This window comes from Dermacentor albipictus, chromosome 2 (genome assembly GCF_038994185.2).
Source record: "Dermacentor albipictus isolate Rhodes 1998 colony chromosome 2, USDA_Dalb.pri_finalv2, whole genome shotgun sequence".
Lineage (NCBI taxonomy): Eukaryota > Metazoa > Arthropoda > Arachnida > Ixodida > Ixodidae > Dermacentor > Dermacentor albipictus.
Window position 1 is genome coordinate 147,771,536 of NC_091822.1, and position 27,954 is coordinate 147,799,489.

General features: G+C 46.7%; 3 protein-coding genes across 4 annotated transcripts in view; 2 read left to right on the forward strand and 1 right to left on the reverse strand.

Annotated features, from left to right (window-relative positions):
- The window catches only part of LOC135899793 (cation-dependent mannose-6-phosphate receptor-like), a 53,179-nt gene extending 47,337 nt beyond the window's left edge, over positions 1–5,842 (forward strand). Inside the window, exon 7 of the mRNA XM_065429127.2 lies at positions 5,702–5,842. Within this exon, the coding sequence (XP_065285199.2) occupies positions 5,702–5,744 (43 nt within the window). The 3' untranslated portion in view covers positions 5,745–5,842. The remainder of the gene's footprint in view (positions 1–5,701) is intronic.
- LOC135899791 (protein broad-minded-like) lies at positions 171–3,824 on the forward strand. Its single transcript, XM_065429123.2, has one exon. The coding sequence runs from the start codon at positions 250–252 to the stop codon at positions 3,328–3,330; it is 3,081 nt and encodes a 1,026-aa protein (XP_065285195.2). The 5' UTR covers positions 171–249; the 3' UTR covers positions 3,331–3,824.
- Positions 1,709–27,954, reverse strand: part of LOC135899790 (multiple epidermal growth factor-like domains protein 6) — a 60,591-nt gene continuing 34,345 nt past the window's right edge. For both annotated transcript variants that reach the window (XM_065429121.2, XM_065429122.2), the window contains exons 16-27: positions 22,348–22,527; positions 20,966–21,094; positions 15,840–15,968; positions 14,690–14,815; positions 13,794–13,922; positions 12,088–12,213; positions 10,909–11,037; positions 9,476–9,604; positions 5,691–5,816; positions 4,972–5,112; positions 4,831–4,879; positions 1,709–1,848 (exon numbers count right to left, since the gene is read on the reverse strand). In XM_065429121.2, the coding sequence (XP_065285193.2) occupies positions 4,848–4,879; positions 4,972–5,112; positions 5,691–5,816; positions 9,476–9,604; positions 10,909–11,037; positions 12,088–12,213; positions 13,794–13,922; positions 14,690–14,815; positions 15,840–15,968; positions 20,966–21,094; positions 22,348–22,527 (1,376 nt within the window). In that variant the 3' untranslated portion in view covers positions 1,709–1,848; positions 4,831–4,847. The remainder of the gene's footprint in view (positions 1,849–4,830; positions 4,880–4,971; positions 5,113–5,690; positions 5,817–9,475; positions 9,605–10,908; positions 11,038–12,087; positions 12,214–13,793; positions 13,923–14,689; positions 14,816–15,839; positions 15,969–20,965; positions 21,095–22,347; positions 22,528–27,954) is intronic.

The window sequence follows — 27,954 nt, forward strand, 5'->3', positions numbered from 1 at the left end:
CGTGACGGCTTCAAACTTTCGCCGTAAAAATTATATGAATGTCCTTCTGGCTGTAAATATATAAAAAACAAAGCTATAAATTAATAATACTTAGCAAGTAACTGTAGCGGTTGTCCACGATTAGTCTGTGGCGCTACTTACCGCTGTTGCTGTGGCAACCAGTGTTTGTTTACAAATAATGAGGTGCTGTTTCGCTGGTCGGCTTTCGCCAAGAGCGTTTATTTCAATATAACTTGTTGCTGTAAGGAAATGAGCTATAGGAAACAGCGCGAGGAGCTAAAGAAGGCTATCACGAGACATCTTTCCATCGACATCGAACAATGCATAACGCAAAGCGACGTGAGGACCGTCGAACACATCGTCGCGCAGGTAGCACGCGCGGAGACGTGGCGAAAGTTCCAAAAATCGTACCTGCTTCGCATGGATCCAAACGAAGAAGGCGAGGAAAAAGACTTTATTGCACAGAGCCGCCGCGAGACGGTGGGCACACCGAAAAGAAACCTGGTTCGGCAGGACAGCACAACGTCGATCGCGAGCATACTGAGCGAAAGTTCGTTGATGGGAGGTAACGTTGCCTTGTATGCCGATCACATTCGGGAAGTGTGCAACCTCATACGGTCGCCGTCGCCGTCTTCTAAGCTTCACGCCATCGATATTCTGAACAACGTTTCCAACTACGAGAACTTAGTCGCCAGTGGCGAGTGGCCCGTACTCGAAGAATGGATCAGGTCTTTGCTGCTGCACCCTTCGACGGTCATCAAGCGCGAAACGCTGCGTCTGTTCTGGACAATGCTGTCCTCTGGAGGCGTAGTGTTCGAGCAGACTTATACCAGCCTACTGCTCGCAGCTAGAGACCAAGTTTGCAAGCACAATTCGTCCGCGCCGTCATCAAAACTCCGCGGTCGCCCCGGGGGGCCGGTCGACGTTGTGGAGTTGCTGAACGTGTACCATAGAAATTTACCGCGCCAATGGCTGCGATTTCCGCGCAAGGCCATCAGGCACGTCATAGAACAGGCTCTCGCGCTCATGGATGACAGCATTTACGATGACTTTTCTCGCATCTGGAAGTCCTTCGCGTCAGCGGACACCCAGGCAACGTGGCTCGGCAGCTGGCTACACGGTGCCGAGAGTCGCGCTGTGGTCTTCGAGTGCCTCGCCGATCACACGAACATTCTGCTCCACGCCCTACAACTAGTCACCAATTACAAGAAGTTTCCGGACTTGTGCCAGCGCGATGCGGCGAGCCACGTGTACGCAGCTTGCGTCCTCTTGCGCGTGCTGATGTACAGGGCTGGCAGGGAGCTTTTCGACTCCCTCAGCTCTGGCGGGAACACAGAAAAAACGTGGTTCGACGTTTTCATAAAGGTTGTGCTATTCTCCAAAGTTCTGTGGGGATCCAAATTCGAAAATTTCCCGCTACTTCTTAACGTTATGACTAGAGCGGTGTCATTGATTTGCAGCCTCACTGAAAGTCCAATTCTCCCTCAGCAGGCTGAGGCCCTCATAAGCAGCTTGGTAGATTCAAGCAGAAGTAGCTCAAACGGCCAATGCAGCACGCACATACTGTCGGAATGCCTTGGCGCAATGTGCTTGTCGGCCTCCGGCTTGGTGCTCATCACAAACTGCACGTACAAAGCTTGCAAAGTACCTCAAATAATACTGTCCTCAACAAAGCGAGCAATAGAGAGACGCAGCGAGCACGGACTGTGCACTCGGTGTGTGTCTAATTTCCTGAGGGCGAGTGGCAGGATTGTCCAAGATCCGGGACATCTCCTGTCCGGGAAATGCGCAGGCGTCGTCAGGCTCCTGTCCTGTGCATCGGAGCTCACCGCCGTGGCAGATGAAGAGCTGAAAAAAAGTTTGACAAGTTTTGTGAAAGCCCTGCTTACTACCAGTCTAGGAACTGCTCTACTTTGTGTTGGAACCATCCCTGAAGCCTATGAGAAGATCGTGCTAGAGATCACGGATGTGTCTGAGAAAGTAAAATATTGCACACTGCACATGCCTTCGCACTATTCTCACAATGATTTGGTCCTTTGTGCAGGCTGCTGCATATGGAGCTCAAAGCATGAACTAAGGTCAAGTCCTGAAAGGGTTCAGGAGCAGCTGCTGCATATGATGTCACCATTCCGACAGTGCAAAATACTGCTTGGAAGAAGCGCTCAAGGCTCTGCTGAGAGCCTGTGGAATGCAGTAACCCTTCTTGCCCCAGAGCAGTGCCTATCGGAGGAAAATTTAGTGGTCGCTCTTAATGTGCTTAAAGGACTTGTATGCTGCCTAAAGACTTACGTGTTTCTTCACGCCAAGTATTGTGTGTGTCAAAAGCTACGAGAACTTATTGCCGATTTTTGCAACAGTGAAGGTAAGCCCATTACCTGCGAAGTGACGCTTAAAGCAAACGAAGTTGAAGAAAAAATAAATTCATTCAGCAGAGGCAAACCTCTAACACTGCCACAGGTATCACAAGCATTTACAGGCCAGAAGAAAGCTCGCATTATTGGATTAAAATATGCCAGCAACAAGAAGGAAGATTTTGAAGCTGTCTTAGCAGATAATGGTATATCAGCTGCAGGGTTCTCCGACATCATTGACTTTGAGGACAGTGAAAAAGATAGCATCCTCTCATCTACTAGATCACTCACGGCTGAACAGAAGCATGGTGTTCAGCTGACTGTTGAATGTGGCCTCCACCTTGGACTTCTGTCACGTGAAAGTGAAGATCATGCAAAGAACCTCGAGAAGCTCATTCACAATGGACGTCACTTCTATGGTTCGTCGTGCTCAAAGGACAGCTATGACTTTCTGCTGGCAACCATATTCTTGTTACTAAGGGGAAACGTGACTAAGTCTTCTCAACTCCACAAGTTCTTATGTGACAGAGACTGCTATGCTCTTTATTTTCATGACATGGATGGTATCTGTGACACTTTAGTGTGTGCCTCCTTTTGCCAATTGTTTGTAGTCATTCTCAGGGACCAACTGCCAAGACTGTATCATGCATTCAAGATGTACAGCTATGAGCCCAGCAATGTTCTCAAGCACTGGATAGGGCAGTTCTTTTGGGATTGCCTTTGCTTTGATGAGATAGCAGCGGTGCTGCTGATGGTGATAACCCTTGGGGCAGAAACACTCCTCTATGTCTGCCTGTCAATGCTAAAACACATAGAAGAGCAGGCATTGCAAGCTGCCAATGAGTTTCGCTTCATTGCCATGCTGAGAGAAACGGAGATGCCTGACTTCAAGCTCGCATCCTATGTGGAGTACATCAACTCGTTGCTTGAAGAGTACGAAAGTATGGTACAAAAAAGTTTACACATGTATGCACACTAGGTGGCGTACACCAAGTAGGCTACCTCAGTTGCTGTCTTTAGACTGGTCACTCCTTCTCTTCCAAACCAGTGATTTCTCTTGTCCCATTCCTCATGTTCTCTAAATGGCCATTGTACCCTTTCTGAATGTATTTGCAGGCTGTTTCCAGAATTCTCTCTTTGTTTATTTGCTTTTTATAATACAAGTAAGACTGGAAATTGATGTCTGAAAAGAAATTTCAGTGCCCATGTCACTATGCAAAGGTTTTACAGCCAGTGTCTGCCTTCGCTATGTGTTGCCAAAAATCAGCACTAAGGGAAAAATCTCAACTAGTTCATTGCTAACTAAATTTGGGCTTTATCCTGAGAGAAGTTGCAGTCGATGATAAGTCAATTTTGTATATGTTTATAGAAATGAATTCCTTAAGAGAGCACTGAATAATTTTAGATACAGTTGTGGAAATTGTGTCTGCCTTAATGAACCACTTGTCATGCATATTCAGCCCTGAAGCTAAACATTTCGACAGAATTGCCTGTCTGGTTGGGAAATTGATTAGAACTTGAGACTGACTCCAACCAAATAACTGAATTCAGTTATTTGGTTGAAGTCAGTCTCAAGTTCTAATATTCAGCCCTATCTTCACTGACTGCCATTGCTACAGTAGCTGTATCAACAACGTGCCCATTTATATAGAATAATAAAGGAAATGTTATGCAAGCAATGTACTGTGACTGTCACACCAAATTTGCCTAATTATGTTACAGCTTAAAAAACTAATTTGATATTTTACTGAGATCAAAATGCTGCGGATATAGTGGCGAGGTCGATTATATCACACTAGGATATTTCCAAATTGTTGTCTCTGCCGAAAATTGGGAACACCCCACTGAAAACTACAAGCAGGAGCGACAGTGCTCTTATATCGAATTCCATCCGCCGGTACATTCAGTATAGCGAATTCGCCCCTGTAATGTTTGCTTTGCCGCAACACTTTGTTCGGGCTACCTCGAACGATCGCGACACTTGCCGTGCACACAGCCTTGTTTCAGGGCACTCAGCGTTCAGAGGACGATCTGTCGAGGCATTTACGCCTGCTGTTGCGACGAGCAATTGACAAGTGTTTGTTCGAGACTGTTTGATATGCCTAGCAATTCTATTCGTGACCCCTTTACATGCACGAAATACCTGTTGCTTTCATTCATATACGGCAGTGTTTGCGTCAGATTGCAACTTTTGCCAAATGAATGGCGACCACGGAGGTTTAGCCATTCGGCGGCCGCGATCGCACATCGGTGAGTCGCGCGCAGTCATCACACTTTGCAGCGCAATGTGTATCGCGTGTTGAACGCCATCACGTTTACTTTGGACAATGTGAAGAGAGAGGGTACACCTGCGGCGTTTAAAACGCACGCTGTTGCGGGGTCCTGGAAGTGAATCTACACGAAGTAGCAGACGGGCGAGCTTAATTGCTATATATATAAGTACAAAACTATAAATTGTCTTTACGCATGATATATTTACCTTGCATCCGCTCACGCCTAGCTGAGCGTTGATCCTTCAGGCAAGCCATCTGAACGACAACAATAAAAAAAAAGAAAACAACGTTAGAGCTCCCGTATACATGATTACCCAGGTTAGGTAATTCAGTGCCATTATCCTCACCTTCCTTTTCATTGTCCGTGCACAGTGGGCCGGACAGTCCGAAAGGACAACTGCATTGACCATTCGTGGGATTGCATTTCGAACCACGAGGACATTTGCAGAGCAGAGCGCAGCCTGGGCCGTAGAACTTGTCGGAGCAAACTGAAAGAAATGACGGCAGATGTAGCACGGGAATGAACGCAAAAACGAAAACTTTTGCTAAGCCTCTAGTTCAAGCTTTCCTGCACAACGGAGCACCGTAGCGGCGCGGCCTCTCCCCAAGGCCAACGTAACGTGCAGATGCTTTGGCGCGTGGGAACTCGTAGCTGACACTTGCCTGTTATAGAAAAAATAACGGTGGTTCGCAAGTAAGCAGCTTCAGCTGAAGTTATATACGGACGCGCAACAAAAGTCTCTTCATGGCAGAGTCGTACGGAAATTTCGATCGCCTTTTGGTTTAAGCTACACCCGGGGAGCCTATCCAACAGTGCACCTACTTTTCGGTAGCGAGGTCAAGCTACCCCGCCATCGTGAGGGAGTTGAAGCATGGAAGTAGACCTTGAAGCTTTGATAACGGGCCCGCACGAACTGCCGTGCAAAATGAAACCGCCTGGCGTTATCGATTTCGTTGCCGGGTCTAGCGCGCCAGCAACGATCGAGGTGCGTAACGATTGTGCTATGCTGTACGCGTACATGCAGGCGCCTTGAGTGAAGCGTGCGTAATACGCCCCGGCGCTTGCCTTTCTCGCAGTGGCGACCAACACGCCCAGGGGGACATCGGCATTTCCCCGTGACGCCGTCGCAGCCGTGGCCACCGCACCAGCACCGAAGCGCGCAGTGCTTGCCGTAGCGGCCTTCGTCGCACGCTGAAACAGACGGAGAACGAGTTCATTTCGGCCAGCTCAACCGCATAGGCCCGGAAGAAATAAAAAAATGGCCAGGCTTAGCTTGGTTAAGCCAAGAATGCGTTGCATATTGCGCGAGTTGGGGCCCAGCTTTTCCTCCGGCTGTCGTGACGTCACGTCACGTGGTTGCGCTAAAGGTCAATGGTTGCTGCCCGGCCGCGCCCATGGGCTGAACTGAGTGATTGCAATATGCAACGCATAAAAATAGAAGCAACTTAATAACACACATAGCAAACTTAAATGAGAATAGACCCACATATGAGACGCGCAGCAATGAACAATGGCTCATACCCTCAATGGTGGCTGCCCGGCCGCGCCCAAGGGCTGAACTGAGCGATTGCAATATGCAACGCATAAAAGCCAAAGCGCTCGCAGCAGCAATGGGACGACAAGCTACAGTGTGACCGTTCGGCACGTCGTCAATAGTTCTCGTACACGAATGTTGTACGTGATTCTCGTATGGAGGGGTCGTAATTTCTTTTGGTCCCCACCCACCGGCCCCGCCTCCTTATTTTGTTCAACTTTGTCTTACCGTTTATAGACGACATGGTTTAGCTCTTTCGCGTTCCCAAATCCTGTGTCGCGAGCGTTTCACCTTGAACGTACAAGGGTTAATGCGTGGGCACGCGTTCTTGTTCGGCAGAATGGCAAAGATCTGTATCAGGCAAAAAATGAGTAACTCGTGGTTGAAAAAAAAGGAAAGCCTACTATTAGGTTTTCATGCAACAAAATGTCACTTCTAACTAAAAATAAGCTTTACAGCACAATTATCTTGCGCATTTCTCTCAGCTTTCTAATACCAGTATTATACTAGTATAATACTAGTGTTATATTATACCACTACAGCATACTTCGCAGGTGCGAAGAGCGTTTTGTTCGTGCATCTAAAAATTTCGTGTTCTTTACTTAATCCGACGCTCTCAAGCAATTTGCGGGCAATCAATTTCAGGACGTGGAAAGAATGTATACGTCAATTTAGGTTGGTGCCAGCCGCTAAACTAATTACGACGTCTTTGCCAAAAAAGCAAGTCGGAGACAAGGTTATAAAATTGGCGTGCTAGAGTTCTTTTGCTGCTCTAAATTTGGGCCACGCACAATGTGCTCTTTATCAACACTTCATCATCAGCCTAATTCAGGTCCGGCGCGGGGCCAAGGCCTCTCCCACCGTTCTTCAATTACTCCTGTCTTGAGCCAGCTGACTACCTATGCCTGCAAATTTCCTAACTTTATCGAACTTCTTATCACATCTCATTCAAATTTATCATGCTCGTGGCTTGCATTTTTCTTTTTTTGGCGCCCATTCTCGTGCTCTAATAAATTACCGGCTATCCATTCTGTGCATTAGGTATTGCCTAGCTCCCAACTTCATTTCTTCCCTAGCAATCTCATACAGAATATCTTGGTGCACTTTGGCCACTTCTGACCTTTGCACCAATAAACTTCGTCTATCACCAGCATCAACCGAAATATTTGCTACCCCTGCTAGAAACTCCTGTATTCCTGAACAAGCTGAACAGAAGTGCTAGTATAAATAGGGTATGGTATATCCTCTTCAGATCAAGGACAGCTGAGTAACGTAACCGCTTTTAATTAAGAAATCCTAGATGATACCTTGTATTTGGAGAATACGGGCTGGAGCGGACCTTGTACCTTCCGTCACCTGAGTATGGGGTCAAACACCCGAATACCCGTCGAACTGTTCCAAGTGTGCCGCTTCAGCTCCTACAGCGGAAATTCATCACCCGTTGTAGCTCAGTCCTAGAGAGGGCTACTCGAGATAGGATAGCAAGAGCTACAAAAGGATACTAAGGGCTTAGTTCGCTGAGCCGCTACTGTGATTTCTGCGTGAAGAAGGCCTCCACGCTTTTATTTAAACAAAGATATATGCCGCAGGACAAGCATTGCGAAGAAAAAAAAATGGTTTTTATTGCCGGCTGTTATGTTAGGAATACGAAATAATATAGTGTTAGATTACCTGGATTAGATAGGCGGGAGAAGCATGAAAAGTAACCGTCTTTCCAGGTTTTTCTCTCTCTTTTTTTTTTCTTGTCGTAAAATCCGTTTCTCTTTCTTGGCTCTTTTCCTACCTTAGAAGAAATGGCACCTTTTTGAAGGCTTGATATACGTTATGGTTTCGATATGTATAATACATATCTTATAGACACCCAAATAAGTATACTTTCCGAAGACATAGATATCAAAAATACATGTTAGGGTTTATTATAATTTGAGGAAAAAATGTTTACAGAAGAGTGCAGGAAATGCAGAGAATTTGGCACGCGACTTAGTGTGTGTGTGGAAGGGAGGGGGAAGGAGGACATATCTTGAGGGGTATTTTAGAAGTTCCTCACTGATTCGAATGTCTACCAGTTACGGCCGACATTCTGTTACAGATTTTGAAAAGAGGCTTGTGAGAGGCTAAGCCATTAATTTCATCTGAGCTGACAAAATAAAGAGGGAGCTGCGAAGCTCGTTATGTATGTCCAAGCACTCACCGCTTCCATGTCACCACCGAAACAAGAGCACAAAATAAACTGCTATTGAAAACCAGCGTTACCTTTGTGCTGTTGCGTGCGAAAAAAAAATAATAAAACGGAGCATTACAGAATGAGCGCCCGTAGACGTATACAAAGACTCAATGTTATAACTAGCACGGCCAGAGGACATGATTCATATGAACCAACCAGACCCAATTCAAGTCTCGGTGTCAGCTGCGTACGTGGAACAACAAATAGCGTTTTCTTTTTCTGACAAACCCTGCATTCAAGTGTCATCGTTAGTTAAAATGCCAGAGTTTCAGACATCATAACTATAACAAAAAATACTCAGGAAGCGAGGGATTCAGGGACACATGCTAGATTTCAGTATAGCCAAGTCCAATGTATGTCTTGCATCCATGTATTTGTGATCCTGCGTCTTCTCTATGTCTGATACGATCCTGTGTCTAATTATACAATGTCCCAGTCCTCGAATGAGCACCAACTAGGCCGCCATCTTTCTTCTTTATATATAGTGTTATGATCGGGTTCTCAAGTGTGGGAAACATTCAAGCGTGCTTTCCCATGTCGAGATAATTGCCCTCTTCCCCGAAAAATCTTCACCCCTCCACGCCCTGAGCACGCACCAAGGGGAGGACCCGAAGAAGAAGACACGAAGGGGAAGAGGTCGTTGACTACACCACCTGACAAAGGCTACGCACTGACACTTCCACAAGTTTCCCAAAGAGACATCGACTACCACACAACCCCAAGAGGTTATCTAAGGCCGTCCTGGCCCCCGTGTTGGTCAGAACCGCCCGAGACTCGGATAGACCCACAACCATGCATCAATGAAGTGAACAGATTCTTTCTATTTTTTTTTCATCACCACGATGCCCGCCTTCGTCTTCTACCGATTCTCGCGGTGACGACCCACCTCACCTAGTCGAGATCGTATCCATAGCAATATAGTTTCCCGGACTACATGCCTCCCCTTGTCACTCTGCCGTCGACTAACAATCGTAATCCTAGCCAGATAACCTGCCGAGTTTACTACGCTCCTGCTGTTTGCTGTCGTATAGTATACTTATGCTGATAGCCGTAGTTAACGAGCAAATGAGAGCCCTATTATGATGTACTTACCTTGCTCGCACGCTTCTCCCGTAAAGCCATCAGCGCAGCTGCAGAGTCCTGTCTCTGGATCGCATCGTTCACCATTTTGGCAGTGGCAGCTCATTGCGCAGTATTCGCCGAATGTGCCCTTCGGACATTCTGAAAAGGAGCGAAAGAAATTACGAGGTTAAATTTCCAGCCACTTTTCGCCTAAGAGAACGGGAATAATGTTCACGGGTGTTAGCACAAGGTAAATATCTAGCGCACCACGTGACCAGGACGTCACAACTTCATTGGGTAACGCGGCAACGCGGAGCTATACCCATAGATATCATTGTTCGGGAGACACGATGGAGTGATTAGCGCCCCAGCTTTCGTAAGTGCATCTTGTTGGCAATGGAGTGCAACCCTGCGTCCCGTGGGGTGGAGGGAATAAAGATATCGACTACGTCACAATAATAATTTATCTGATATTCTGCGCCACTCCAGCTCCCCGAAAAGCTTCTCCTTCGTCTCCTGCAAAGTTGTCTTCTTGATGCGCACACAAGGTAATAGGCAAAGGCAGCTTTCCGTACGCCGCTAAAGACATGTTCACGCTAGGGCAGCAGATGCCTGGAGCGGTGCGGAATCAAATTCGGGAGCGGCGAGTTTTGCCGAAAAGGTCTTCTCCGCGCCGATCGGTTCTATTCCGCCGCTACCGTCGGATTTCCTCACCGCGGGCGAGGGAATCCATCGACAAGGAGGTTACAGGAATACTATAGCAGACCACCATGAGCATGCTAAAATGTTCGCAACGCTATGCGTAATACGCAACCGTTAGGCACTGCCAGGAGTACGCATATGCGCAGGTGGAGCCTTGGCAGCACGTGTCATGGTGGCTAATCGTGCTCCGCTGTATGCTAAAATGGACTGTTTTAAGTGTAGGCAAAAAAAATGGGGGACACGAACAATAACAATAGCCGGCTGACCGTCGCGCGATGAGAACCTGATGACATAAAGCAATGCTGAAACTAGGGCATCGTAATATGTACAGTGACGTTACCCTGATATCGTCCTACCAGCGTTTTCTTACTCTGTAATCAATGCGCTTTTCCTGGGAAAACGAAATCGATATCAAAAATTATAAACAAGCAGCATTGGAGCCACTTCTACAGTGTCACATTGCACGCTGATTCTTGAGTGAGAAATATACCCAGATAATTCACACAAGTCTTGCATGCAGCACTGTTTCTCCCAAGAATAAAGGAAAAGGCCTCTCGAGTGCTTTTTCGTTCAAAACTTTTGCAAAGGTATCTTAACGCACCAGTATAGCATAAGACGTCCACAAACATAGATAAGAAAAATTATCGTCGGAAGTCGGTCTGCGTCCACCGGCCGCTCATTCGATTCACCAAGACGCCAAGCGAAGTAGGGCAACGGAGAACTGTCTGAAACAACGGGTGCTTCGATATGACGGAACGTACCTTTCGAGCATGTTGGTCCCGTGAAGCCCGGTTTGCAACTGCAGGCGCCGGTTACAGAGTCGCAAGACGCATCATTTTTGCACTCGCACTTGAGGGAGCAGCCTGGGCCGTAGTTACCAGGAGAACACCCTGGAGGAAAAGATAAAGAGAGAGATAAGCGGGGTGGGAAAGGCAGGGAAGTTAACCGGAGAAGATTCTGGCTTGCTAACCTGCATTGGGGGAAGGGTAACAGGAAATGAAAGACTGAAACAAAGCGGAGAGAAAAAAAGAAGCAATGGCACGAAAAATAGATAGAGGAGGTTGGGAACGTACGCGAGAACTGCAGTCTCTCAAATAGGTTACTCGAACGCAAAAATTTCAAGAGTGCCTTGACTGTCTTGTGGTGGGACGACTGTATAGTTGGGCACTGAACGAAAAGATGCAAGGTGTTGCAATCCGATGGCCTACCTTCGGAGTTGGGAAATACCGAAACCTTACGCACGGGGAAGCTATTGACTTGTTCCGATCTGTGAGGACATGCAAAGATACGAAAAAAGTATAAAGGATCCTGTCGCGGCCTACGGTTGCTGATGCTTAGCATACGGCGGCTTTGGGGTGACGCCGGCTGGGCGTGATGTTGAAGGCGTGCACAGTATTGTGTTATGATATGTAGCATCAATGTGCACCCAATCACGAAGAACAACAAGAAACCTTCCTACTTAATTGAAAAGGCTATCACAAGAAGGGATAATTGCTTCTAACAAGGGAATACGTGCGACTGGAATCTTAGTGGCCTGCTCGGCGCCAAACATCAGGCTCGGCTCTTTCCTGCCTACGCAGCAGCGGGTAAGGGCAGCTTGGCCTACGTGAATCGACAAAGACTACAGACATCACAAGAAAAAAATGACCGCAACGGTATGGAGGTTAGCGGAATAAGCAGTAGTGAGAATGTGTCTCTCGTAATGTCCCGCAGGATTCCAATCCGACACAGTCTGCACCTATTCCACGTACTATACGTAGTTGTGAAATGAGTAGTAAAACAGGCCGTGTGACGTGCGTGTGTGTGCGCGTGTGTGTGTGTGTTCGAAATGTGGACACGTTATGATAAATACGGAGGATAAAGTGAGACAGCCGTTGTCTCGTTTGTGCGAGCGCTTGCGCTATGGAGTGGACGTATATCCGTGTGATGTACACGCTCACCCTTGTCGCACCTCGTTCCTTGAAAGCCAGGCGAGCACAGACATGCGCCCGTCTTCGAGTCACAGTGGCCGTGAGAGCAGGAGCAGTTCAAGGAGCATCCGGGCCCGTGCCTACCGGGTGGGCAGTCTGTGGAGTGCGCGACACCCGAACAGGCCATATTGCAATCTGTTTTCACTCGCAAAAAAGTTATCTGAACAGTATATAGAAGGAAAGTCTGCAGATGTAACTAAGAAGTCTGCATTATTCTTACGAAGAGCCTGCGGACTTACGGTCTTACTCATTTTGTCGACCTATAGTAGCATAACATTTCTCTGAACAACCTGTTTAGAACTATGGAGCCCAACAGACCTAATGAAATAGATGTCTCTAAGGCCTCTGTGTCTAGACAGCATGTATACATACAAAATGACAAACATATAAATCGTGAAACAGTTTACTTGAAGTGTATATAGATAAACTATTCAGTTTAATAAAAGTTGACTTCATTTCACGCCGATAGGAGAGCTGCAGTTGGGGAATATGGGATGTGTGTTTGCCAACGCTGTCAAAGAAGACATTTATAGACGGTAACGAAAGTGGTGCACATGTGGTGTCTATTTCGTCTGTCTGTTCTCCAACAGCACTGACAAATAGGCATCCTGAGACGCCATAACGTAAAGCTATTCCGAAGTTTTCTGTTCCAATCCTGCAATAAACCCTCCACCATTGGTTAAAAATTTTCGGGCGGCCCCCACTTTGCCTTTCTGTCACGCGACGTCGCGAAAACCACGATAGCTCCCCATCTGACATGACGTGTACACACTGATTATGCACGATCAGGACGAACAAAACAAAAATAATTATTTCTGATTCGGCGCCTTTTCGCCATTGACCGTCTGCTATTGGCGAAAAGTCTTCGGGCTGCGCCCACTTCACCTGTCGGTCACCTGACGTCACAAAACCGTGCAAACTCACCGTGTCAAAGTGACGTGCACGCTTTAAAGATTTGTTAATATGCCGAACAAAACTGACTTTTTTTTTCTGAATATCCGCAGAGTGCTGCGTTCCGAAAGGAGTAGAAGATGGCTGCCGGCCAATCGCTCAGCCACTGGGTACTCTCACCTGCCGGAGAGCATGGATTTATTTGCCTATAATAAAACTTTTTGTGTGACAGTATTACGTTATCGAGCCCTTTCGGCGCGTTTACGAGCTCGCTCAGTCATCTCTCCTTTGTTGAGGATCCGTTTTAGCGGCATTCTTAACCTTCCGTTGCACGCCGGCACAATTTTAGACCAGCCATCACGAGCTGAGTTAGGGGAAGCTGACGAATCGCAGACGCCGGCAGGACCCTCTTCATACGGTTATCTATTTTCACTGCGATGGCTCGGCGCCATCGAAACCCTCTATACTTGAGCGTGCTCCTTGCATCTTGTCAGCCAATCAAATAAAAAAAAAACACTCCATGTAGGCAATTTTATTCGTTTAGAAAGCAAACAAGTGACCTCCTATAAACAAGGAGAGCGTTTGATTGGGCTGTTCAGACAACGCTGCGGGTCACCACCCGATGCCTGCGGTGGCGGTTACATAAGTTTGACGTCAGGAGATTGGAATAAAAACAAATTGGAATAGTTTTACACTATATGGCCCCTAGGGATTTTAATTCAGCCGTACGTAGACGGGTAAGTGTGAAAAATACAGTCGCTAAGCGGTCTAGGTTGCCCACGTGCCTTTTTCGCACCGCTTTCCGGTGACGCCCGCTGGACAGCGACAACTGCCATCGGTGGAGTCACATACACCGCCGTTCTGGCAGTTACAGGAGGCGTTGCAGTACTTTCCGAAGCTACCATCAGGACACGCTGCAAGAATGGGAAGCGGATACATCGCTCGACCGGAAACTCCATTGAATATATGTGTATCATATTCATGGCAAGAATAAAATAACGCAGCGACCAAGTGAATTATGCTGTCGGTTATTGCGACAGAAGCTATTCAGGTCGTCATTAATAAAGTGGTAGCTTGTGCCATCGGCTTCATGTACAAGCTAATGCACGAAAAAAAAAAATCCACAATAGCTCAACCATCTCTTTGTTGTTCGTACATCTATCACTCCTCTCGTCATAGAAAGAAGCGCTGACACATATATTTTTGGCACATATATGACCCATATGTGACACATATATGACATATATATGTCACATACATAAACCCTACGACACTCTCTTTTCGCATAGAAAAAGACGACACTCAACAAAGTAGGAAGGTACGGAAACACTTGTAATTTAATACTAAATTCGGTCAGGAAATATCGCCTCGGGCGTTGTCGACATAATCGTGATGTCGTGACACTGAGCGAAATTAGCTGGCGTCGTGTAACAATACGTCTAGGCAAAATGACGGGCTACTGAAAGGAAAATTCTGGCAGAACCCATCACTCGCTGACTGTCGACATTAATGCGATTAATATTCAAACAATTAATTGACACACCCTGGTATTGCCACCACCAAAACACGTCACGCATGAGCCGTGTACTGCAACCTGGCTCCACTCTTGCGTTCCGTGGCGCAACTATGTGGAGGGTATGGACCAACCCCATGCGCAAATAAAGTCCCGTCACACACTAACCTTGGTCGCAGATGCTTCCGGTGTAGCCGGGGAAGCAGTCACATTTTCCAGACGCACGGTCGCAATGTCCGTGTTTGCAGAGACATTTTCGTTTGCACCACGATCCATACGAGCCGATCGGACAAGCTGGAAAGAGATGAAAAGTAACAAGGGCACGAAATCGATACTATGAAAATGTCAACCAGCCCGCGGAAATGTTATACATACTACAACATAACGGCGGTGCACGCCTTTGTCGCGTGTTTTGCTTCGCGTGATTCTACTGAAAGGCGGCCTCAAATGCTTCTACCAACTAGCGTTGCCAACCAGTGTCGGTTGGCACCACAGGCGATTCCAATGCGGCGTTAATTGTCTATTGCTTAACTACCGCGCTGCGTGTTTCTTCTCTCTATCTCTCCCCGCCCTTCGCGCTAAGGATGATGATGTTGAAAACTTATGTTTGTGCCCTTTGCATAAGGCGGGCATTCGGGAATGCCGCAGCTATCAAATTGAAAAAAAAGAATTAAAGAGAAAGAAAAAGATATAGAAAATGCTGCATCCAACTGTGTGTCCATAACCGAAACGAACTGCATGTCACCTTGTCGTGTTATTTAACTCCTCGTCGGCCGCTACTATTGCACTAGTCCTTTCTTAAAAAACAGCCAGAATAGTGCACCTTCTTGTATCACTTCTGATCCCCTTTGTAAAATTCACACGCAGCGTTGAGACCAATTAAGGTACCACGATTCTTACCTTCTCACCTCGAGTTACCTGTGGACTCTGAAAGTTCTCCCGATTACTTGATTTGTCAGCAGTTGTGAATATGACTGAATCTCTCGACCCCTCAAAGGATCGTGTCGTATGTTCCTTCATAAGCGTCTGCATACCGAGCCAACATCACAAACTCGTTATTCTGCGTTTCACTTGCTCGCGGTTCCTATACATGATGAATGAAGTCTCTCCTCCCATTCCGCAAGAACGCACACATAATACTGGTTAACAGACGTGGTTTTCCAGATGGTGTGCCAGAAATCCCCGCTCTTCAGTGAGAGAGACGTGGGCCGCCTCACTTTCTCGTTGCGGACGTGAGATGGTGCGTCAACCATAGTTCTTCTTGTTCATCGTGACTAGAAATGAGAGGGTATTTATTCCGTCCAGAACCCAGCGTTACCTTCATTGCACTGTTTTCCTTTGAAGCCGGGACGACATAGGCAGTCTCCACTCTCGTGGTGACAGCCGATGCCAGCGGGACAACTGCAGCGTTGCGAACATCCGTGACCGTACCAGCCGACCTTGCACTCTGCATGCACGCGATGATAAAGAAATATTCATTAGTCATTGTGAAAACCCTGTGCTCCCCCCTCCCTTTCTTTTACTCTTAATAAACCCTGAGCTGATTTAAAAGAAGGCACAAGATGAGCGCTTTACACAGCAGGATTGATGATGTAAATGCCGGTATCCCAAAATGAAAAAACATAAAACATGCACTTTTAAAAATTAATCAACTGTACGAACTTAAGCTCGCTATATACATACGAGGCGAACTCGAGAAAAATTCACTCATATTTTATCAAAACCACCTTCAAGTTACACCCAATACAATTTCAGGCATGACCATATTAGAGTTCCATTTTGCAGGACCAACTACGGTAGAAAACAACTAGCATACTTAGTCCCATCCTTCATAAATGCACATCATAACACGATCACTACCGCGGAAAACTTCAGATCGCTGAACTGCTTTAAAAGTGCCATGAAAAAATATTTGCTTTCCCTTTCTGATTGACATTGTGCTAATTGGTTTCTTGTGTGTTTTATGTACAATTATTTTAAGTGCGTTTCATATTGTGCTTGTATATATATAAAGCTTTTTTCGTGTTCATATTACTCTGTTGACCCTAAACTGTTTGTACTTAGAAAGTTGTACAGTGATTGTTGTATTTAATGCACATATGTTTGTAATGTATGCTATGTATGTCTAATCCACGCTATTGATGTGTGCAGGCACGTACCCAGGATTTTTTTTCGGGGGGGGGGGGGGCACCACCCCCATCATCATCAGCAGCAGCAGCAGCCTGTTTTATGTCCACTGCAGGACGGAAGCCTATCTCTGCGATCTCCAATTACCCCTGTCCTGCGCCAACCGATTCCAACTAGCGCCCGCGAATTTCCTCATTTCATCGCTCCACCTAGTGTTTTGTCGTCCTCGATTGCGTTTCCCTTCTCTTGGTACCCATTCTGTAAACCTAAAGGTGCAACGGTTATCTAACCGGCGCATTACATGACCTGCCCAGCTACATTTTTTCCTCTTGATGTCAATTAGAATATCGTCTATACCCGTTCGCTCTCTGATCCAAACCACTCTCGTTCTCTCTTAACGTTATGCCTAGCAATCTTCGTTCGATCGCTCTTTGCGTGGTCCTTAACTTGCTTTCAAGTCTCTGCCCCATATGCACTGGCAAAATGCACTGGGAAATGCACTGGCAAATGCATTGGCACTGGACATATTTCACTGGTAAAATGCACTGATTGCACACCTTACTTTTCAATAATAATGGTAAGGTTCCAGTCAGGAGCTGGCAATGTCTGCCGTATGCGATCCAACCTATTTTTATTCTTCTGTGAATTTCCTTCTCATGATCAGGATTCCCTCTGATTATTTGACCTAGGTAAACGTACTCCTTCACAGTCTCTAGTGGCCGACTGGCCATCCTGATCTCTTGTTCCTTTGCCCGGTTAATAATCATTATCTTCATCTTCTGCATAATAATATTCAACCCCACTCTTACACTCTCTCTGTTAAGGTCCCCAATCATTTGTTGTAACTCGTCTGCATTGTTGTTGAATAGAACAATGTCATCGGCAAACCGAAGGTTACTGAGATATTTGCCGTCGATCTTTACTCTTAAGCCTTCCCAGTTTAATAGCTTGAATTCTTCTAAGCACGCAGAAAATGGCTTTGGAGAAATTGTGTCTCCCTGTCTGACCCCTTTCTCTCCAGGTATCTCCCTGCTTTTCTTGTGTAGAATTAAGGTAGCTGTAGAACCTCTGTACATATTCTAACGCGAAAGACGAGTCAGTAAGACAAGAAACTATTTACAGATTATATTTACAACAACGGTTGATGCGCTGACCGGTTAGATTCACAGCGCGAGCCTAGTTCGTTCTTCCTCCTCTTTTCTGGAGTGATGGCGCCTACGCGCCTCGTTCAAACAAACAAATACCTCACGCATGTAGCAATATTTTCTAAGCTTTTTACGTAATCGTTTACGTTTACTCCTTGATTAAGTAGTGCCTCTACGATTGCTGGTATCTCTACTGAATCAAATGCCTTTTTCATAATCTATATAACCCACATAGAGAGGCTTATTGTATTCTGCAGATTTCGCGATAACCTGATTGATGACATGGATGTGATCCATTGTAAGGTATCTCTTCCTGAAGCCAGCCTGTTCCCTTCGTTGACGAAATCCAGTGTTAACCTTATTCTATTGGAGATTATTTTGGTAAATATTTTATATAATACTGGGAGCAAGCTAATGGTCCCATAATTGTTCAATTCTTTAACGTCTCCTTTTTTTTGTGGGTTAGTATAATGTCTGCATTCTTCCAGTTTCCTGGGACCCTTGCAGTCGATAGACACTTCGTATAAAGAGCCGCCAGTTTTCCAAGCATTATGTCTCCTCCATCTTTGATTAAATCGACTGCTATTCGACCTTATCCTCCGGCTCTTCATCGTTTCATGTCTTGCAGGGCCCTTCTGACCTCATCGCTAGCGATAGGAGAGTTTCTGTATCCTGTTCATTACTGTTTCTAAGTGAACTATCGTGACTCCTCTGGGTACTGTATACAGGTCAGCTTAGAATTTTTCCGCTGCTTTTACTGTATCTTCGAGATAGCTGATTATATTATCCTTCTTATCTTTTAGTGCATACATCATGGTTTGTGCTATGCCAGGTTTCTTTTTTACTGATTTCAGGCTGCGTTCATCTTTTGCGGCTTCTTCAGTCTTTCTCATGTTATAGTTTCGAATATCAGTTATTTTCGCCTTGTTGATCAGTTTTGACAGTTCCGCGAATTGCGTAACGCTGTGCGGCCGCCAGTCCCATACAACCGCGCAGAGCGCAGGACTCTGCGATTCTAAACGTACTGCGCTCACTGCGAAAGGTTAGAAAAACACCCACATAAGCACAGCAGAGAAGTGGCTACGTGAAGCGGTTCGACCGATAACTTAGAAGTGTCATTCAAAACAAGTAATTGTTCTCCACTTCCGGCGGCGTTTTCTCTACTTCCTTTTTAAATAAAAAGATGTTGATCCATAAATATTCTCATAAACAACGGTTAACTTTTTTATTATTCGCTTTTGCTTGCAGTTTGGTTGTTGCCTTGGTTTCTCCCTTAGTAGATCGCTTAATTTCTCAACTCCTTGCAATTTTTGTTTCCAGTTGCCAATTTTGCACGAAAAGTGCTATACAGTTAGGGAAAAACAGACGAGGTAACGGGCGACAGTCATCTTGCTTATGGGTCTAAAGGTTATTGCAGGGTTACATGATGGACGCTCTTTCACATTATTTAATTTCCCACCTTATCTAACCCATATCACGTGTATATGGTTCCGGGCATCTGCCAGCGTCGCGGCGAGCCGTAACTCAAGGAAAAAATGAAGCAAATGGATAAGTAAAACGCAATTGGCGTTTTCTCCGGCCGCAACTCGTTCCATGAGAGTACAGACCAGCTGAGTAACAGCCGCATCCCTCTCCTTGGCCCAGGATCAGCCTAAACAAAGAAGGTTGAACTAACAAAAGCAACAGCTATGCGCGTGACGGTTGAATAGATGGTGACAACTGAACGCATCTCGAGTTAATCGCGCGGGTGCGGAATCTACGAGAAAACTGTCCTTCACTATACAAGAGATGGCGATAACTACCGCCATCTAAAAGGAGTGAAAAAGGCAGCATAATGCGGACCGATGTACAGCTGTCAAGTCTCAACATTGATCTGGTGGCGCTTTAGGAATGTGTGAGGAGTGGTGGCGTGGGTGGGGAGAGGGGGGGGGGGGGGTATGCCACTTGATTTCGGGGGGGGGGGGGCCCGGGCCCCCCCGGGCCCCCCCCTGGGTACGTGCCTGGATATGTGTGTATACTATCTATATATTATGATATGCTACCTCACTGTTGAGCAGTCTATGGGTGACAGGGCCTTAGTCAGGCAGACAATGTACTGCCTTCAGCCTTGCCATCCAAGACCTTCACTGTGTCTAAATCAATGCTGAATAAATAAATAAAATAAATAAAATATAATAGCTCCTGAGGGCAACGTAACAACGGCGCCAACGTATGCTGTTTGCGACAATGGCTTTTATATCGTCGTTTCTTTATTTATTTCTTCATTTCTTTTGTTACGTCGTCTCTAAACGTTCTACTTCAGTTGGCTATTACAATTCATATATGAACGTGAGGTTTTTAGTATACCGGGAAGTTTTAAACAAACGTCTGAGGACGTAACTGAAAGGAGACTAAACACTAAATCAGATTACGCTGACAAAGTATTCCTCCAATACTATATTTTTGTTTATTTCGCGGTAATAGGCTAATTATAAGATGAAAAAGAAAAAGTGAGGGCAAACGTTTCATTTCTTTTTTATTTCGCGCCATAACCCACGCGCCGGAATGTCAGTGTGACGTCCCGATTTTCGGATTATATACTTGTAGCTGGGCCACTTTCGTTCGGTAAATGTTCCCGAAACTTTCCGTGTTCAATCTTTGGCTCGTTTAGAACAAAATATAGTCAATTTTACCCATAAACAAATAACTAGGCCCTAGCAGATGCGGTCAAAATCCATGACGTTACGACAAGCTGGTGTGAGAATTTCAAGGTGGCGTCGCCACTCTTTTAATCCTTTCTACACATTTTCTAGCTTACCAAGCTTCTGATCGCGATACGAATGGTTTTTTTTTTGTAAAAGCGTAATTTACTTACAGGTGAACGCATTTGTCTCTATTGTCTTTTTGAACACGTGAATACGTCGTCGTACAATATAACTCTGTCATGTAGCGTTCCAGGTGCATTAGGCCATTTCACTGAAGAAACAGTTATGGTATATATGCAATGCGAATGCCAAGTTGCCAGCCGGTATGTCTAAGTTGTTGACTTCGACAACTTAAACGTCAGCAGGGCTTTGGCGTTCATCCTGTATGTGGCATGAACATCCGTAACGTTTTCAAACGCCGACTGCGTACAGCTTAGCGTGCAAACAACGTGACACGTGGAGGCAGGCGTAAGCAAACAGAAGCTTACTTTGCTCGCAGCTAGGCCCCTCTTTACCGGGCTGACAGCGGCAGGCTCCGGTCACGTGATCGCAGGGCTCCCATGGCCTGCAGTTGCACCTGTGGGCGCATCCTTCTCCGAAGGAACCTTTCGGACAGACTGCATTTTCAATGGCGGGAATATAATGAGAATTGTGTGAGTACGTGCGAACATTTATGAGCCTCTGGTAGTCATTGCGTATGACGTGTAATAGGCGATACCATGTGAATAAGTACACCTGGACAGTTGATTTCGCATGTACTTGGCTTGTGATACATTTGAGACGGCATGGTGAAGGGGTGGGGGAGGGAGGGGGGGCTACGTGGTACCTTCTGGCGCCATCCGTTTAATGCCATCGAGAATAAACCACAAATGGCGAATTCTCCTTAGGCGCTTGACACCTTTGAACTATACGTTGGAGATACTGACAGCAAGGAAATTCTTGGGTGGTGAGATAAATTTTGCAGCTGTTTCTGTACTATAGCGTAAGTAGGTTAGAAAAAGCATTCCTCGAAGAATAAATAATTTGTCAGTGCTCTATGTATGCTCGACCGTCTTCAGAAGTGGTGCATATGAATAAAAATATTTGGACTAAAGGCATGTGGAAGAAGCTTGGGCTGAAATAAAGGCTATGAAGATAGTCGTTCACGAAGACAACCAAAGGTTCATATGGATGTCCCTATCGAAATCGAAAAAAAAGAAAGAAAGAGAAACATAGAGACAGACGCTGCAAGATAAACACATGCGGGAGGGAGTAGAAGGTCGACGTCTTTACGGACATCCAGATGTACCCGACTCCCCCCTACAGCATGCTTATTTTGCAGAGTCGTTAGGGGCGTCCAGGGGCGGCTTGCACGCACATTTAATAACGAAAATAATAAGTAATTTAAGAACGCGTCCTTAAATTTCCTATAGACAACGCCTAGTCCGCACAAGAACGCGTTCTTAAATTCGTTATTAGTTTCGTTATTACATGTTCATGTAAGTCGCCCCAGGTGTTTATTTCTCTCCCGCTATCTTGCACAGCGTTTCACGTCATCGAATGTTACCCCTGGGCAAGAGGGAACACGAAATGACATTAGTTGCTCATTCTTCCAGATGAGTGAGCAACAGTAGTGCCACTGCTATACGTGGAATACAGCTTTCACATTCGTGTTACGATTGATTCCTTAAAAAAGAAAAGGTGTAAGCGGGCCATGTCTCACTTAATGCACATTTCACTTAAAAAGGCTCCTATATATCGTGTCTGCCTTGAGCGCGACAGTCGTGGTGTCCGCGCCAGGGCCTTCCTGCCATCCTTAGAAGCCACATCAAAGCCAATTCTGCGTCGCTATCGAGCACTGGAAGCGTGCGGTACATCTCGAAGTGCTTACCCGATTCGCAGTGGCGACCTTGGAAACCCGGTCTGCAGTGACATGTACCGTCGACTTGGGAACAGGTGGCTCCGTGCTGGCAACGACAGTGGGGCTTGGCAGCGATGGGGATTGCAATCAAGGCTTCCAGCTTGGTCTCAGTCGGAAGACTTCTTTCCGCAAACAGCCCCTGAAAGGACGCTGTAAGCAACCAAGGAGTAACTTATAGGTAGTTCAAACGAATCCGGCAAACTTTATTTCTCAGGAGAAGGAAGGAAGGAAAAAAGGAAGGAAAAAGTGGAGAAGGAAAGGCAGAGAGGTTAGCTCCACAAGTCCCGTAGGCGAAGGAAACACAATTCCTTATCGGCTTGGTGCATTTTACAGACGGAGCGCTTCCGAACCGACCTGACCCGATTCGATTGCGGTTCCGTGCACTTTGCTAAGCGGATCAGGCTAAATCAGCCTGCCACGCACAAACAGGGTGAGTCTGCCATAGCGGACAATCGCCCATCCCGGATGCCGGTCGTTTGCAAGAGCACGACAGACAAATTCCAAAACTGACAAAATTGCTCGAGCTGCTTCTGTTGGGTTCCAGTATTGTAAGTGAACCCTACTGGTAGCTTCCAGCTCGGCAAGCCGGCTACACAGTCGAACCCAGTTTTTGCGACCAGGCATATACGCAAAAATAGCTCGATATAACAGGTAAGTAGATCGATATGCCCAACCCCACCATAACTAACTTCTGTGATGTGTTCTTATATCAGGAATAATCTTCAGCAGAGAGGGAAAGAAATGCATGGAAGGAATCCATTTGTGCGTAAAACCATAGGGAGAAAGCAATAGCCTTTTCCTGTGCCTTTACCTGCTTTTCAGTATCTCTAAGAATTGCGTTCTTGATGCGCGAGTTTGTGTAGACGACTATGTGGAATCTTGCTTCCATGCACTTTCCATACGCTTTTGGTACGCCTCCTGGCGAGCTACCAAACATTCTCGCACAAATGCTTGAAAAAAAAATAATAAACTCGCCACTATGGATAAAAATATATATATTTTTTTGAACGCGGCGTTCAGTGCATACAAGCAGATTTCTGGAGCTGACAGGGGACCCCCCGAATTCCATATATTTAGTGTCCATTTCGTTATGAGCGATGTATTTTACGTTAATATCGTTCAGTAGGTTTCGGTTGTTCGATATAGATAACAATTTCATTCATCTGTATTCGTTATATCCCCTCAGTGTATACATTTCTGTACGCGACTTATTTTTACCCGGTATGGTTCGACAGCATCGATACCAAACATTTTTACACGCTTAAGAGCGTTAAAAAATGTTGTTCATGTTTACCCCCTCAATTACTTGAGCACCCGTTTTACTGATAACGCACAGTAATAAGAGTGTATGCGAGACATCGCTATAGGGTCGCTTTTGATGGGTTACGGCCTGAAACACACAAGTTTTGTTCGTCCGCAACCAGAACAACTGAGCGAAGGCCTTTGGCCATGACTTTGCATATCAAAAGCGAAGCCTGCGAATTATACTTTGTCTCGCCGGTCATGCATGGTGCGGCGTATGCGGTTGTTGCGTCACAAGCAGCATGCGTTTCGAGATGCTGAGACACAGTTATTACAGCGACAATGTGCCTTTACATATCATCACCAGAGTGTCGGTTTGAGGAGAAGAGCAGAGCGTCAATTCGAGGTGCTAGTAAAGAAAAAAAGAACACCAGATAACGTCGCGCCATAATACCAAGTGTCATCGGAGCGTTGTCATAGCACCAAAACGTCTGCGCGCTTCTATGGTAATCCTGAATAGATCCTGGGGGTGCATCATGACGACAAAAAAGACCACAAGGAACCTCTATTTGACAGTCGCTTAAGTATCCTTACGTGATTTGAACGCGAAAGTATGAGGACTTGTCTAAGTTAACATCTTAAATTAAAACTCCACCTTGCTCTAATTTGTACCAACCTTAATTAACTATAATCCACATTAATCCACCCCAATCCACTTTAATCGGCCCTAATTCACTTTATTCCACCTAAATCCTATTTTTGGAGTGGGCCAGCTCGGTCCTTATGGGTGTGGACCCCGGCGTCCGACCGACGCCGCGGTTGTTCACCATGACATATCGCAGTGCCAGCCGCAGCAGGCCTAGCACCGGGAACGTGGCATCACCACCTTGTCACGTGTTTCGGTACCACCGGATAACAACGCTGGAGGCCGGATTTTCCACTTGATGGGGCATATAATGTTTTCGCATTAGAAGTCGCACAGAGACATCCCTCGTTTACACACCAGCTAAACAGGCCGGTCAACGCATTCCTCGGAAGCCGGTTTACCGAACTCGACGCACGCTCGGCCGTTAGCGTTTACATGAACCCGACAATCGATGTTCGGCCCGGCAAGCCCACTCGGCCCGTATTAATTGGGTTCACGAAAATATAACCTATGTTATGCGAGTTTTGAACATGGACAGTCACAATGTTTGAGGTACTTTTTGTTACAATTGTTAAGCGTATTTTTTTATAGTTCACGTATTGTTACGATCGACCAGCGGAGGTAGTGACCTTCTGGCCTCTCCGTCCCCGCTGCGACGATTCGCATCGTGAAGATAACAATGCGCCTCCTTCGGACAGCCCCGCGGCGCCAGTAAGGCTAGCCAGGTTTGGTGGACCGAATATCGTTATTGGTTCGCTGTCGCCTTCACGGACTAATAGGAGCAAGAGAATGTCTGGAAAAGGGTGTTTTACGACGCTTTCTCACGCTCCCCCCCCCCCCCCCCCAGTACTTTTCACGGTCGTTTGACAGACACGGCAGCTAACTGCGTGGTCATCTCGAGAATCAAGACGCGCCAGCTTGAGTCAAGCGTCACAACCAATGTCTACGAGGCCCCTCTTCGCTTGGTGTGTGCGGTGAAACAAAAGTATGAGATTGAACGTGTGAACCCTCGCCCTCACAGGCGGGTCCTTCAACGACTCTGAAAGCTCCGATTGGACGAAGGTCTAATCGGGGTTTTCAAACAGAGGGGTTTTAAGGAGCCGTTTTCGGCTGCTTGGTGGGGTTCATTTTAAGTCATGCTAGACTGATGAAATGTAACCTTCTCCACCCTTCATGTAGATATTGTAAATAAATCCTTTATTCCTCGTCCTCGATGAGGACAAGTTCCTCCCTTCAACACGTTCTTAGCGTGGACGAGTCGGACGACGGCATGGGCCAGCTACCTTTTATTACATGCCCGACCCCAGCTCTTACAGCATTAACTCGAAGGTCTGTTTAAAAGAATTAGGCAGCTGCAACTGATGCATCAAAATAATAAAAATGACATAAAATGTTTTAAATTATTACCATTCAAATTTAGGGAATTCACACAAAGCCACCAGCTACATTTATGTGGATTGGAAACTCTGGACCACCCGAGCTTGAATCAGCGCACGTTCTACGCTTGAACGGTTGTCTTTAATGAACCCTACGCAAGTGGGTCGAGTCAGAGATCGGGCTGACCGCTGCCTGAAGCGACAGAGTTTGCATTTACTCGCCTTCTGACGGCCCTAGACTACGGCTGCACGTAGTGCCGAGCCGAAACCGAAACATTAACGCACTCTGCAACAGCCCTTGCACTCTGCAAAAGTTGTACTTGATGTATGTTATCGTTACATTGAGGTTGCACTGCACAGTGCTCGTCTTGGCCTTGCCTTAATATCATTCCCGCTGCCGGCAACTAAGAACGCTGACGTCGCAGTGGTCCCGTGGAAGTCTCATCGCTGGCTGGCGCGACTCGGAGACGTTTACATGAACGGGTTTCAACTTAGACTAAGACAGGTTTAAGCGCATAAGAAAAAAAATGGCTGTGGCTTAGCTAAGGTTAAGCCCAGGATGCGAAGCATACTAGCCTTTATTTTAACGCGACAGCGTTAAGGAGCTCGTGTCGCAGAAAAGCCGGTGTCGTCGGCGTCGGCTCAGGCGTGCGGCGCTTGCTCAGGCGCACATTTCGTTGTCGCGCCGAACGCTGCGTTGCTCGACGCTCACCGCGTCCGATGCGGGGCGCGTAGTCGGTGCGCCGTAGCAAAGCCACCTAGAAACAGTCTCTGTAGCACGCCGCAACCTTCGCTTGTCGTTCCAACGAGCAGCTCTGTCTGCAGGAGGCATCTCTCCTCGTGAGTGTCTAGCAGAGGCAAGCGCAGCTGCTTATATATCGCCGCGACGCCGCGAGCGACGGCGCGAGTTGGAGCCCCGTTTCTCCTCTGTCGTGACGTCACGGTGTCACGTGGTCAGCCTTGAAGGCGACGCCGCTAGCGACGGCGCGAGTTGGAGCCCCGTTTTTCCTCTGTCGTGACGTTACGGTGTCACGTGGTATTGAAGGCGACACCGCCGCGCCGCGCCTGAGGAGCTGGGTTGAGCTCTAGTAATATGCTTCGCATAAAAAAATAACAAGAAGGCGTGGAGGCAAAAATAGACGACGGGAAAGGTGGAACGCTGCGCTCGACTAGCCTCTTAGTTAGCTCAGACGTTAGAGCAACCGCCCCGAAAAGTCGCTGGTCCCGGGTTCGATGCCCGGGCCAACATGAATTTTTCTTCAGCTGCGAAGCTTTCTTCCTGAGGAACCCATTTATTTAGTTTATTTCAGTGCCTGTCCAATGGTTTAAAGCCTTGGAAACAGGTCATTTGTACATACAAGAGAGAGAGAGAGAGAGAGACAGAGAACGAGAGAGAGAACGAGAGAACAAGCTTTCATTCTGAGCAAGAACAGTGTGCGCCCTAGGTTGGCGGGCGTTCCTTATTCCAGGCATCCGCGGGCCTTGGCTATCTCCCGTGCGCGTTCTACCAGGCTTCGCTGTTTCTTCGGCTTCGGGTCTGTTAGCTTGGCCTGCCACTGCTTCTCGATTAGTGATTTGATGTCTACAGTATCATGTCTTCGTACACATCCCAATACCATATGGGACAGGGTGTCTGGGTCATCACAGTACATGCACATGTGTGGGTGCTCAGTGGGTAAGATTCGTTTCAATAAGACCCCGCCGACGCAGGTATAGGTTTGCAATTTCCCGAGGGTTACTGTTTCTTCTTCTCTTCCCTAGTTAGGTTGGGGCAGGTTGGGGTGAAGTGGCGGGTAAGTTCTTTTGCCTAGGCTGTAGTGTTGCAAAATATTGGATGTACTTTCCGGGGACTTCATGCTTCCTCCTCAACGCGTCCTGCAAGAAAGACCTATGAACGTGAGCCCGGGCAGAGGCGTCAGCTACCTCATTCCCCAGCAGGGGCTTGTGGCCCGGGATACAAATGATGTATATAACTGGTAGATGCTTATTTGCCGTGGCAGTGAGAATTTGTAGGGCTTGCCTGGAGATTCTCCCTTTCTGAAAATTTCGGCAAGCCGCTTGTGAATCACTGATCATTACTGCTACTTCTCCACAGGCTGAGATAGTCAGGCTTTTGCTGTTTATTCTGCCGTATCTATTTCTGTTGTTAAGATGGTAGCTGCGATTTTCTCTTTACCCTTCAGTCGACGACGCTGAGAGCACGTGTTGGAGTTCCTGAACATTTCGCTGCATCGGTGTGTCGTGAGTCCGGATTTCGGCTGTAGGTTTTACAGCGAAGCTTTATACCTCTACCGTTCAAGGAAATTTTCGTGT

What these genes read in the sequence shown, in the direction of transcription:
- LOC135899791 (XM_065429123.2), top strand. Translation starts at nt 250, where the DNA reads ATGAGCTATAGGAAACAGCGCGAGGAGCTAAAGAAGGCTATCACGAGA.